At 49.2% G+C, this 14,227-nt stretch overlaps 2 protein-coding genes across 2 annotated transcripts in view; one reads left to right on the top strand and one right to left on the bottom strand.

The window, feature by feature from the left end:
* cenpp (centromere protein P) overlaps nucleotides 1–14,227 on the bottom strand; it is a 191,083-nt gene that overhangs the window by 5,197 nt on the left and 171,659 nt on the right. The gene's annotated exons all lie outside the window — the stretch shown is intronic.
* Nucleotides 2,543–14,227, top strand: part of ecm2 (extracellular matrix protein 2, female organ and adipocyte specific) — a 39,989-nt gene continuing 28,304 nt past the window's right edge. Inside the window, exons 1-2 of the mRNA XM_082967732.1 lie at nucleotides 2,543–2,679; nucleotides 12,450–13,109. Coding sequence (XP_082823858.1) covers nucleotides 12,476–13,109 — 634 coding nt within the window. The 5' untranslated portion in view covers nucleotides 2,543–2,679; nucleotides 12,450–12,475. The remainder of the gene's footprint in view (nucleotides 2,680–12,449; nucleotides 13,110–14,227) is intronic.

The raw sequence follows: 14,227 nt of genomic DNA on the forward strand, positions 1-14,227 counted from the left end.
AGACCAGAGCCCTATTCCCTATATAGTACACTACTTTAGACCAAGGCCCTATTCCCTATATAGTGCACTACTTTAGACCAGGACCCTATTCCCTATATAGTGCACTACTTTAGACCAGGGCCCTATTCCCTATATAGTGTACTACTTTAGACCAGAGCCCTATTCCCTATATAGTACACTACTTTAGACCAGAGCCCTATTCCCTATATAGTGCACTACTTTAGACCAGGAACCTATTCCCTATATAGTGCACTACTTTAGACCAGGGCAGACTGGTTAGTGGCGGTGCAGTCTGCAGACTGGTTAGTGGCGGTGCAGTCTGCAGACTGGTTGGTGGCGGTGCAGTCTGTAGACTGGTTAGTGGCGGTGCAGTCTGCAGACTGGTTAGTGGCGGTGCAGTCTGTAGACTGGTTAGTGGCGGTGCAGTCTGTAGACTGGTTAGTGGCGGTGCAGTCTGCAGACTGGTTAGTGGCGGTGCAGTCTGTAGACTGGTTAGTGACGGTGCAGTCTGTAGACTGGTTAGTGGCGGTGCAGTCTGCAGACTGGTTGGTGGCGGTGCAGTCTGTAGACTGGTTAGTGGCGGTGCAGTCTGCAGACTGGTTAGTGGCGGTGCAGTCTGCTGACTGGTTAGTGGCGGTGCAGCCTGCAGGCTGGACTGGTTAATGACGGTGCAGTCTGCAGACTGGTTAGTGGCGGTGCAGCCTGCAGACTGGTTAGTGGCGGTGCAGTCTGTAGACTGGTTAGTGGCGGTGCAGCCTGCAGACTGGACTGGTTAGTGACGGTGCAGTCTGCAGACTGGTTAGTGGCGGTGCAGCCTGCAGACTGGTTAGTGGCGGTGCAGTCTGCAGACTGGTTAGTGGCGGTGCAGTCTGCAGACTGGTTAGTGACGGTGCAGTCTGCAGACTGATTAGTGACGGTGCAGTCTGTAGACTGGTTAGTGGCGGTGCAGTCTGTAGACTGGTTAGTGGCGGTGCAGCCTGCAGACTGGACTGGTTAGTGACGGTGCAGTCTGCAGACTGGTTAGTGGCGGTGCAGCCTGCAGACTGGTTAGTGGCGGTGCAGTCTGCAGACTGGTTAGTGGCGGTGCAGTCTGCAGACTGGTTAGTGACGGTGCAGTCTGCAGACTGGTTAGTGACGGTGCAGTCTGTAGACTGGTTAGTGGCGGTGCAGTCTGTAGACTGGTTAGTGGCGGTGCAGTCTGCAGACTGGTTAGTGACGGTGCAGTCTGTAGACTGGTTGGTGGCGGTGCAGTCTGTAGACTGGTTAGTGGCGGTGCAGTCTGCAGACTGGTTAGTGACGGTGCAGTCTGCAGACTGATTAGTGACGGTGCAGTCTGCAGACTGGTTAGTGACGGTGCAGTCTGCAGACTGGTTAGTGACGGTGCAGTCTGCAGACTGGTTAGTGACGGTGCAGTCTGTAGACTGGTTAGTGGCGGTGCAGTCTGCAGACTGGTTAGTGGCGGTGCAGTCTGTAGACTGGTTAGTGGCGGTGCAGTCTGTAGACTGGTTAGTGGCGGTGCAGTCTGCAGACTGGTTAGTGACGGTGCAGTCTGCAGACTGGTTAGTGACGGTGCAGTCTGCAGACTGGTTAGTTATGGTGCAGTCTGTAGACTGGTTAGTGGCGGTGCAGTCTGCAGACTGGTTAGTGGCGGTGCAGTCTGTAGACTGGTTAGTGGCGGTGCAGTCTGTAGACTGGTTAGTGGCGGTGCAGTCTGCAGACTGGTTAGTGACGGTGCAGTCTGCAGACTGGTTAGTGACGGTGCAGTCTGCAGACTGGTTAGTTATGGTGCAGTCTGTAGACTGGTTAGTGACGGTGCAGTCTGCAGACTGGTTAGTGGCGGTGCAGTCTGTAGACTGGTTAGTGACGGTGCAGTCTGCAGACTGGTTAGTGGCGGTGCAGTCTGCAGACTGGTTAGTGACGGTGCAGTCTGTAGACTGGTTAGTGGCGGTGCAGTCTGCAGACTGGTTAGTGACGGTGCAGTCTGCAGACTGGTTAGTGACGGTGCAGTCTGTAGACTGATTAGTGACGGTGCAGTCTGCAGACTGATTAGTGGCGGTGCAGTCTGTAGACTGATTAGTGGCGGTGCAGTCTGCAGACTGGTTAGTGACGGTGCAGTCTGCAGACTGGTTAGTGACGGTGCAGTCTGTAGACTGGTTAGTGGCGGTGCAGTCTGTAGACTGGTTAGTGGCGGTGCAGTCTGCAGACTGATTAGTGACGGTGCAGTCTGTAGACTGATTAGTGACGGTGCAGTCTGTAGACTGGTTAGTGACAAGCTATAGGGGTAAAGCTACACCTTTGTTGTTGCAGAGTAGTGTACCAAACACCACCCTTGTGTTAACTTGGCTAGTAATTACAAGAGAAAATGACCTCTCTCTCAAATCTGTTTTCGTGTATTTTCTAGTCTTTTAAGTGACCTTCTCTGTCTCTGATGCTTTCAGCTTTTCAGACTTCTAAACATGTCTTCTGTTAGACAAGGCTTGGCGTTCCCAGGCTTCTCTGAGAGGAGCATAACAGGCTCGTCTCTCTGTCTGTTTAAAACATTTATCTCCTCGGCAGCTCAGAGCCCGCAGAGGAGAGTACACTGTCCTTACAGCTGGTTTGTTGGGAGAGGGAGGAAATAACTTGGCATTGCAACATACAGACAGACAGACAGACAGACAGATAACCTGCAGCACGTTGGTAATGTATACTGGGTTGTCTCACTACTTGTTCTGCTTTTATTATAGCTAGCCATTCAATGTGTTTGAGTTTGATTTGGTCAGTGAGGGAGGTGTTCTGTGGTTGGGAGGGAGGGGGGGGGGGGGGTAGCCTGATGATTCCTGGACTGTATTCATGTCCAGTCAAAGTATTTTTTACTGCCATGTTAGTAAAACAGCTTGTTAGTGCTCACGTGTTGTTTATTTTTTGTTAGAAGCTAATCGTTCATCTGGGATCTTCATTTCCTCTGCCCACTTTTTATGTCAACAAATGCATTCCTAGTCCAAACTGTCAGCACTAAATCCTATCCAACTGTTCAGTAAGACGTGAAAACACCCTACTATTAAAAGCTTTGGTTAAGATGGTTACCTGACAGCTTGGAAACAGACTGAAAACTACACAGCCAAACTGTGTCGACTTCATTACTAGTCTAAAAATGGTTTCATTCAGTCTCATCCTCTCCTGGAGATTATTTTTAGTTTAGTAAACTCTCCCTCCCTCTTCCCCCCCCTTTTTCTCCCTCCCTCCCTCCCTCCCTCCCTCCCCTCCCTCCCTCCCTCCCTCCCTCCCTCCCTCTTCTCCCTCCCTCCCTCCCTCCCTCCCTCCCTCCCTCCCTCCCTCCCTCCCTCCCTCTTCTGTTTGTATAGAGTTTCTCCATGTGAGCCTAGTCATCCAGAGGGTCACGTTAATCACAATGTTTTCCACTCTTTTCTTTCCCCTCTCCTCCCCCTCTCCTTCTCTTCCCCCCTCCCCTTCTCTTCCCCCCTCCCCTTCTCCCCCCTCTCCTTCTCTCCCCCCCTCCTTCTCTCCCCCCTCTCCTTCTCCCCCCTCTCCTTCTCTTCCGCCCTCCCCTTCTCTTCCCCCCTCCCCTTTTCTCCCCCCTCTTCCCCTCCCCTTCGCTCTCCCCCTCCCCTTCTCTCCCCCCCTCTCCTTCTCCCCCCCTCTCCTTCTCTCCCCCCCTCCCCTTCTCTCCCCCCCTTCTCTCCTCCCCTCTCCTTCTCTCCCCCCTCTCCTTCTCTCCCCCTCTCCTTCTCTCCCCCCTCTCCTTCTCTTCCGCCCTCTCCTTCTCTCCCCCCTCTACTTCTCTTCCCCCCTCTCCTTTTCTTCTCCTCTGAGTGGAAGGAAGGAGGGTTTTAATTCTTCAGTTCCAGGGCCGGTTTATGACTGACTGCTGAGGCTGCTTCCCAAATGGCACACTATTCCCTTATTCCCTTTATAGTGCACCCTATTCCCTTTATAGTGCACCCTATTCCCTTTACATGTTATTGTGGGTGTAGCATTTTGCTACACCCATTTTGCTACACCCACAATAACATCTGCTAACCATGTGACCAATAACATCTGCTAAATATGTGGATGTGAGCAATAACATCTGCTAAATATGTGTATGTGGAACATCACTACATGGATCATAGAGCCATGACTACATGGAACCTTGGCAGGAACTAATGGGGATCCATAATAAACCCCAGGAAGAGTAGCTGCTGCCTTGGCAGGAACTAATGGGGATCCATAATAAACCCCAGGAAGAGTAGCTGCTGCCTTGACAGGAACTAATGGGGATCCATAATAAACCCCAGGAAGAGTAGCTGCTGCCTTGGCAGGAACTAATGGGGATCCATAATAAACCCCAGGAAGAGTAGCTGCTGCCTTGACAGGAACTAATGGGGATCCATAATAAACCCCAGGAAGATTAGCTGCTGCCTTGGCAGGAACTAATGGGGATCCATAATAAACCCCAGGAAGAGTAGCTGCTGCCTTGACAGGAACTAATGGGGATCCATAAAAGTCCCCAGGAAGAGTAGCTGCTGCCTTGACAGGAACTAATGGGGATCCATAATAAACCCCAGGAAGAGTAGCTGCTGCCTTGGCAGGAACTAATGGGGATCCATAATAAACCCCAGGAAGAGTAGCTGCTGCCTTGACAGGAACTAATGGGGATCCATAATAAACCCCAGGAAGAGTAGCTGCTGCCTTGGCAGGAACTAATGGGGATCCATAATAAACCCCAGGAAGAGTAGCTGCTGCCTTGACAGGAACTAATGGGGATCCATAATAAACCCCAGGAAGATTAGCTGCTGCCTTGGCAGGAACTAATGGGGATCCATAATAAACCCCAGGAAGAGTAGCTGCTGCCTTGACAGGAACTAATGGGGATCCATAAAAGTCCCCAGGAAGAGTAGCTGCTGCCTTGACAGGAACTAATGGGGATCCATAATAAACCCCAGGAAGAGTAGCTAGTAGGAAAAAGTTGAGATATTACAGAATATGTTTACAATATAAACTAGGTTCCTACCTGTCTGTCTGGAGGAAATAAAGACCAATCCTAAACAAGCCTGATTCTCCTCTGCCTTAAAGACCAATCCTCAACAGGTCTGATTCTCCTCTGCCTTAAAGACCGATCCTCAACAGGTCTGATTCTCCTCTGCCTTAAAGACCAATCCTCAACAGGTCTGATTCTCCTCTGCCTTAAAGACCAATCCTCAACAGGTCTGATTCTCCTCTGCCTTAAAGACCGATCCTCAACAGGTCTGATTCTCCTCTGCCTTAAAGACCAATCCTCAACAGGTCTGATTCTCCTCTGCCTTAAAGACCAATCCTCAACAGGTCTGATTCTCCTCTGCCTTAAAGACCAATCCTCAACAGGTCTGATTCTCCTCTGCCTTAAAGACCGATCCTCAACAGGTCTGATTCTCCTCTGCCTTAAAGACCAATCCTCAACAGGTCTGATTCTCCTCTGCCTTAAAGACCGATCCTCAACAGGTCTGATTCTCCTCTGCCTTAAAGACCAATCCTCAACAGGTCTGATTCTCCTCTGCCTTAAAGACCGATCCTTAACAGGTCTGATTCTCCTCTGCCTTAAAGACCGATCCTCAACAGGTCTGATTCTCCTCTGCCTTAAAGACCGATCCTCAACAGGTCTGATTCTCCTCTGCCTTAAAGACCGATCCTCAACAGGTCTGATTCTCCTCTGCCTTAAAGACCGATCCTCAACAGGTCTGATTCTCCTCTGCCTTAAAGACCGATCCTCAACAGGTCTGATTCTCCTCTGCCTTAAAGACCGATCCTCAACAGGTCTGATTCTCCTCTGCCTTAAAGACCGATCCTCAACAGGTCTGATTCTCCTCTGCCTTAAAGACCGATCCTCAACAGGTCTGATTCTCCTCTGCCTTAAAGACCGATCCTCAACAGGTCTGATTCTCCTCTGCCTTAAAGACCGATCCTCAACAGGTCTGATTCTCCTCTGCCTTAAAGACCGATCCTCAACAGGTCTGATTCTCCTCTGCCTTAAAGACCGATCCTCAACAGGTCTGATTCTCCTCTGCCTTAAAGACCGATCCTCAACAGGTCTGATTCTCCTCTGCCTTAAAGACCATCCTCAACAGGTCTGATTCTCCTCTGCCGATCCTCAACAGGTCTGATTCTCCTCTGCCTTAAAGACCGATCCTCAACAGGTCTGATTCTCCTCTGCCTTAAAGACCGATCCTCAACAGGTCTGATTCTCCTCTGCCTTAAAGACCGATCCTCAACAGGTCTGATTCTCCTCTGCCTTAAAGACCGATCCTCAACAGGTCTGATTCTCCTCTGCCTTAAAGACCGATCCTCAACAGGTCTGATTCTCCTCTGCCTTAAAGACCGATCCTCAACAGGTCTGATTCTCCTCTGCCTTAAAGACCGATCCTCAACAGGTCTGATTCTCCTCTGCCTTAAAGACCGATCCTCAACAGGTCTGATTCTCCTCTGCCTTAAAGACCGATCCTCAACAGGTCTGATTCTCCTCTGCCTTAAAGACCGATCCTCAACAGGTCTGATTCTCCTCTGCCTTAAAGACCGATCCTCAACAGGTCTGATTCTCCTCTGCCTTAAAGACCGATCCTCAACAGGTCTGATTCTCCTCTGCCTTAAAGACCGATCCTCAACAGGTCTGATTCTCCTCTGCCTTAAAGACCGATCCTCAACAGGTCTGATTCTCCTCTGCCTTAAAGACCGATCCTCAACAGGTCTGATTCTCCTCTGCCTTAAAGACCGATCCTCAACAGGTCTGATTCTCCTCTGCCTTAAAGACCGATCCTCAACAGGTCTGATTCTCCTCTGCCTTAAAGACCGATCCTCAACAGGTCTGATTCTCCTCTGCCTTAAAGACCGATCCTCAACAGGTCTGATTCTCCTCTGCCTTAAAGACCGATCCTCAACAGGTCTGATTCTCCTCTGCCTTAAAGACCGATCCTCAACAGGTCTGATTCTCCTCTGCCTTAAAGACCGATCCTCAACAGGTCTGATTCTCCTCTGCCTTAAAGACCGATCCTCAACAGGTCTGATTCTCCTCTGCCTTAAAGACCGATCCTCAACAGGTCTGATTCTCCTCTGCCTTAAAGACCGATCCTCAACAGGTCTGATTCTCCTCTGCCTTAAAGACCGATCCTCAACAGGTCTGATTCTCCTCTGCCTTAAAGACCGATCCTCAACAGGTCTGATTCTCCTCTGCCTTAAAGACCGATCCTCAACAGGTCTGATTCTCCTCTGCCTTAAAGACCGATCCTCAACAGGTCTGATTCTCCTCTGCCTTAAAGACCGATCCTCAACAGGTCTGATTCTCCTCTGCCTTAAAGACCGATCCTCAACAGGTCTGATTCTCCTCTGCCTTAAAGACCGATCCTCAACAGGTCTGATTCTCCTCTGCCTTAAAGACCGATCCTCAACAGGTCTGATTCTCCTCTGCCTTAAAGACCGATCCTCAACAGGTCTGATTCTCCTCTGCCTTAAAGACCGATCCTCAACAGGTCTGATTCTCCTCTGCCTTAAAGACCGATCCTCAACAGGTCTGATTCTCCTCTGCCTTAAAGACCGATCCTCAACAGGTCTGATTCCCCTCTGCCTTAAAGACCGATCCTCAACAGGTCTGATTCTCCTCTGCCTTAAAGACCGATCCTCAACAGGTCTGATTCTCCTCTGCCTTAAAGACCGATCCTCAACAGGTCTGATTCTCCTCTGCCTTAAAGACCGATCCTCAACAGGTCTGATTCTCCTCTGCCTTAAAGACCGATCCTCAACAGGTCTGATTCTCCTCTGCCTTAAAGACCGATCCTCAACAGGTCTGATTCTCCTCTGCCTTAAAGACCGATCCTCAACAGGTCTGATTCTCCTCTGCCTTAAAGACCGATCCTCAACAGGTCTGATTCTCCTCTGCCTTAAAGACCGATCCTCAACAGGTCTGATTCTCCTCTGCCTTAAAGACCGATCCTCAACAGGTCTGATTCTCCTCTGCCTCAAAGACCGATCCTCAACAGGTCTGATTCTCCTCTGCCTTAAAGACCGATCCTCAACAGGTCTGATTCTCCTCTGCCTCAAAGACCGATCCTCAACAGGTCTGATTCTCCTCTGCCTCAAAGACCGATCCTCAACAGGTCTGATTCTCCTCTGCCTTAAAGACCGATCCTCAACAGGTCTGATTCTCCTCTGCCTTAAAGACCGATCCTCAACAGGTCTGATTCTCCTCTGCCTTAAAGACCGATCCTCAACAGGTCTGATTCTCCTCTGCCTTAAAGACCGATCCTCAACAGGTCTGATTCTCCTCTGCCTTAAAGACCGATCCTCAACAGGTCTGATTCTCCTCTGCCTTAAAGACCGATCCTCAACAGGTCTGATTCTCCTCTGCCTTAAAGACCGATCCTCAACAGGTCTGATTCTCCTCTGCCTTAAAGACCGATCCTCAACAGGTCTGATTCTCCTCTGCCTTAAAGACCGATCCTCAACAGGTCTGATTCTCCTCTGCCTTAAAGACCGATCCTCAACAGGTCTGATTCCCCTCTGCCTTAAAGACCGATCCTCAACAGGTCTGATTCTCCTCTGCCTTAAAGACCGATCCTCAACAGGTCTGATTCTCCTCTGCCTCAAAGACCGATCCTCAACAGGTCTGATTCTCCTCTGCCTTAAAGACCGATCCTCAACAGGTCTGATTCTCCTCTGCCTTAAAGACCGATCCTCAACAGGTCTGATTCTCCTCTGCCTTAAAGACCGATCCTCAACAGGTCTGATTCTCCTCTGCCTTAAAGACCGATCCTCAACAGGTCTGATTCTCCTCTGCCTTAAAGACCGATCCTCAACAGGTCTGATTCTCCTCTGCCTTAAAGACCGATCCTCAACAGGTCTGATTCTCCTCTGCCTTAAAGACCGATCCTCAACAGGTCTGATTCTCCTCTGCCTTAAAGACCGATCCTCAACAGGTCTGATTCCCCTCTGCCTTAAAGACCGATCCTCAACAGGTCTGATTCTCCTCTGCCTTAAAGACCGATCCTCAACAGGTCTGATTCTCCTCTGCCTTAAAGACCGATCCTCAACAGGTCTGATTCTCCTCTGCCTTAAAGACCGATCCTCAACAGGTCTGATTCCCCTCTGCCTCAAAGACCGATCCTCAACAGGTCTGATTCTCCTCTGCCTTAAAGACCGATCCTCAACAGGTCCTGATTCCCCTCTGCCTTAAAGACCGATCCTCAACAGGTCTGATTCCCCTCTGCCTTAAAGGACCGATCCTCAACAGGTCCTGATTCTCCTCTGCCTTAAAGACCGATCCTCAACAGGATCCTCGATACAGTCGCCCTCTGCCTTAAAGACCGATCCTCAACCCTCTGCCTTAAAGACCGATCCTCAACAGGTCTGATTCTCCTCTGCCTTAAAGACCGATCCTCAACAGGTCTGATTCTCCTCTGCCTTAAAGACCGATCCTCAACAGGTCTGATTCTCCTCTGCCTTAAAGACCGATCCTCAACAGGTCTGATTCTCCTCTGCCTTAAAGACCGATCCTCAACAGGTCTGATTCTCCTCTGCCTTAAAGACCGATCCTCAACAGGTCTGATTCTCCTCTGCCTTAAAGACCGATCCTCAACAGGTCTGATTCCCCTCTGCCTTAAAGACCGATCCTCAACAGGTCTGATTCTCCTCTGCCTTAAAGACCGATCCTCAACAGGTCTGATTCTCCTCTGCCTTAAAGACCGATCCTCAACAGGTCTGATTCTCCTCTGCCTTAAAGACCGATCCTCAACAGGTCTGATTCTCCTCTGCCTTAAAGACCGATCCTCAACAGGTCTGATTCTCCTCTGCCTTAAAGACCGATCCTCAACAGGTCTGATTCTCCTCTGCCTTAAAGACCGATCCTCAACAGGTCTGATTCTCCTCTGCCTTAAAGACCGATCCTCAACAGGTCTGATTCTCCTCTGCCTTAAAGACCGATCCTCAACAGGTCTGATTCTCCTCTGCCTTAAAGACCGATCCTCAACAGGTCTGATTCTCCTCTGCCTTAAAGACCGATCCTCAACAGGTCTGATTCTCCTCTGCCTTAAAGACCGATCCTCAACAGGTCTGATTCTCCTCTGCCTTAAAGACCGATCCTCAACAGGTCTGATTCTCCTCTGCCTTAAAGACCGATCCTCAACAGGTCTGATTCTCCTCTGCCTTAAAGACCGATCCTCAACAGGTCTGATTCTCCTCTGCCTTAAAGACCGATCCTCAACAGGTCTGATTCTCCTCTGCCTTAAAGACCGATCCTCAACAGGTCTGATTCTCCTCTGCCTTAAAGACCGATCCTCAACAGGTCTGATTCTCCTCTGCCTTAAAGACCGATCCTCAACAGGTCTGATTCTCCTCTGCCTTAAAGACCGATCCTCAACAGGTCTGATTCTCCTCTGCCTTAAAGACCGATCCTCAACAGGTCTGATTCTCCTCTGCCTTAAAGACCGATCCTCAACAGGTCTGATTCTCCTCTGCCTTAAAGACCGATCCTCAACAGGTCTGATTCCCCTCTGCCTCAAAGACCGATCCTCAACAGGTCTGATTCTCCTCTGCCTTAAAGACCGATCCTCAACAGGTCTGATTCCCCTCTGCCTTAAAGACCGATCCTCAACAGGTCTGATTCCCCTCTGCCTTAAAGACCGATCCTCAACAGGTCTGATTCTCCTCTGCCTTAAAGACCGATCCTCAACAGGTCTGATTCTCCTCTGCCTTAAAGACCGATCCTCAACAGGTCTGATTCTCCTCTGCCTTAAAGACCGATCCTCAACAGGTCTGATTCTCCTCTGCCTTAAAGACCGATCCTCAACAGGTCTGATTCTCCTCTGCCTTAAAGACCGATCCTCAACAGGTCTGATTCTCCTCTGCCTCAAAGACCGATCCTCAACAGGTCTGATTCTCCTCTGCCTTAAAGACCAATCCTCAACAGGTCTGATTCTCCTCTGCCTTAAAGACCGATCCTCAACAGGTCTGATTCTCCTCTGCCTTAAAGACCGATCCTCAACAGGTCTGATTCTCCTCTGCCTTAAAGACCGATCCTCAACAGGTCTGATTCTCCTCTGCCTTAAAGACCGATCCTCAACAGGTCTGATTCTCCTCTGCCTTAAAGACCGATCCTCAACAGGTCTGATTCTCCTCTGCCTTAAAGACCGATCCTCAACAGGTCTGATTCTCCTCTCAAGTGAATCAGCTGAACCCATACTGTACACTGCTTGTTCAAGAAATACTGTTTTCTATAGCAGATGTTTTCCAAATATCCTGTATTAACAGCTGTTGTCTAGGTGACGGGATGGATGTAGCCTTCCCTGTAGCTCAGTTGGTAGAGCATGGTGTTTGCAACACCAGGGTTGTGGGTTCGATTCCCACGGGGGGCCAGCACAGAAAAAAAAAAAATGAAATCGTATGAAATGTATGCATTCACTACTGTAAGTTGCTCTGGATAAGAGCGTCTGCTAAATGACTAAAATGATGTAGATCCTGTATTAACAGCTGTTGTCTAGGTGACGGGATGGATGTAGATCCTGTATTAACAGCTGTTGTCTAGGTGACAGGATGGATGTAGATCCTGTATTAACAGCTGTTGTCTAGGTGACGGGATGGATGTAGATCCTGTATTAACAGCTGTTAGTCTAGGTGACAGGATGGATGTAGATCCTGTATTAACAGCTGTTGTCTAGGTGACGGGATGGATGTAGATCCTGTATTAACAGCTGCTGTCTGGGTGACGGGATGGATGTAGATCCTGTATTAACAGCTGTTGTCTAGGTGACGGGATGGATGTAGATCCTGTATTAACAGCTGCTGTCTGGGTGACGGGATGGATGTAGATCCTGTATTAACAGCTGTTAGTCTAGGTGACAGGATGGATGTAGATCCTGTATTAACAGCTGCTGTCTGGGTGACGGGATGGATGTAGATCCTGTATTAACAGCTGTTAGTCTAGGTGACAGGATGGATGTAGATCCTGTATTAACAGCTGCTGTCTGGGTGACGGGATGGATGTAGATCCTGTATTAACAGCTGTTAGTCTAGGTGAACCTGCCCATCGTCTTTGTCAATCAACACACTTAACACATTCAGTCTAAATCCTAAATGTGCTGCATCACATATTTAAAGGAGTCTCTTCACAAAGCTCTGAAAGGTAAGCATTACAGAATTACAGCCCTGGTGAGAGAGAGAGAGAGGTTTGTGCCTGGCCTAATCTGTCTACTGTCTGTCTCGGACTATAGACCAGAGGCTTGTTATTATTACCCTACAACATGTAGAAACTACATATTATGTCCGTATCCTACATAGCACCCTATTCCCAATATAGTGCACTACTTTTGACCAGGGCCCTGCTACATGTTATATAGAGACCCAGGTCAAAAGTAGTGCACTATATAGGGTGCCATTTTGGACGTAGTGTCTCACGGCTCTCTATATCAAGGGCTTTACCAGCATCTAAAGCCCTCTTTGTCTTGTTCCAGTTTAACACACAGACTCTTGTTCTGCTATGGAGCGCTGGGTTCTCCTCTCTCTGTCTCTCCTGGCCTACCTGTATCTGGAGGTGGTTGGAGCTGAGGCCCAGGACCAAAGAGGGCTGGCTGGCCAGGGCAATGGGAGGAGGAGAGGGCCAGGGAGCGCAGAGCACAACCAGCCCCAGGGAGTAGGACTAGGACGGGGAAAGAGGAGGAAGGCAGGAGGGTCCGGGAAAGGTAGAGCCAGGGGGAACAGGGACAATCAGAGATCAAAACCCCCCCTGGATCTGACGAGGCTGGGGAGTCTTCCACACAACGCAGGAGGAGACGGAGGGTCGAGGCTGGGGATTCTTCCACACAACGCAGGAGGAGACGGAGGGTCGAGGCTGGGGATTCTTCCACACAACGCAGGAGGAGACGGAGGGTCGAGGCTGGGGATTCTTCCACACAACGCAGGAGGAGACGGAGGGTCGAGGCTGGGGAATCTTCCACACAACGCAGGAGGAGACGGAGGGTCGAGGCTGGGGAGTCTTCCAGCCAACGCAGGAGGAGACGGAGGGTCGAGGCTGGGGAGTCTTCCACACAACGCAGGAGGAGACAGAGGGCCTCTTTTCATTGAGTCGTACAAGAGTGTTGACGAGAGACAGTCAAACTACAATGTTATCCCAGGTTAGTCCACCACCACGCCTCCCTCTCTGCTGTGCCAGATGTTTGTTGATGTTACGCACACAGACTTACGCTCACAGTCTTTTTATTTTCTATATAATCAAACAATGAATGAAGCAGTTTGATTACGGTTGGTGTACATTTACTGAACTGAATCAGGCAGCAGATGTCTTCAACAACAGAGAACAATGTACTGTACTAGCTTAGTAGAGAATGCATCACGTTCTTCTCAGGCAGTAGGAAGCTCCCTCATCCATTTATATGCAGATGATACAGTCTTATACTCAGCTGGCCCCTCCCTGGATTTTGTGTTAAACGCTCTACAACTAAGCTTTCTTAGTGTTCAACAAGCTTTCTCTGCCCTTAACCTTGTTCTGAACACCTCCAAAACAAAGGTCATGTGGTTTGGTAAGAAGAATGCCCCTCTCCCCACAGGTGTGATTACTACCTCTGAGGGTTTACAGCTTGAGGTGGTCACCTCGTACAAGTACTTGGGAGTATGGCTAGATGGTACACTGTCCTTCTCTCAGCACATATCAAAGCTGCAGGCTGAAGTTAAATTTAGACTTAGTTTCCTCTATTGTAATCGCTCCTCTTTCACCCCAGCTGCCATACTAACCTTTTTTGCACTATTGGTTAGAGCCTGTAAGTAAGCATTTCACTGTAAGGTCTACACCTGTTGTATTCAGCATTTCACTGTAAGGTCTACACCTGTTGTATTCAGCATTTCACTGTAAGGTCTACTACAGCTGTTGTATTCAGCATTTCACTGTAAGGTCTACTACACCTGTTGTATTCAGCATTTCACTGTGAGGTCTACTACACCTGTTGTATTCAGCATTTCACTGTAAGGTCTACTACACCTGTTGTATTCAGCATTTCACTGTAAGGTCTACTACACCTGTTGTATTCAGCATTTCACTGTAAGGTCTACTACACCTGTTGTATTCAGCATTTCACTGTGAGGTCTACTACACCTGTTGTATTCGGCGAATGTGACAAATACACTTTGTTTTGATTTAACCCTGATTCAGATGACCATCCTACCCATGCTAGATTACGGACACATAATTTATACAGTGGGGGAAAAAAGTATTTGATCCCCTGCTGATTTTGTATGT

The sequence above is a fragment of the Salmo salar genome, chromosome 22, assembly GCF_965601325.2.
Source record: "Salmo salar chromosome 22, fSalSal1, whole genome shotgun sequence".
NCBI lineage: Eukaryota > Metazoa > Chordata > Actinopteri > Salmoniformes > Salmonidae > Salmo > Salmo salar.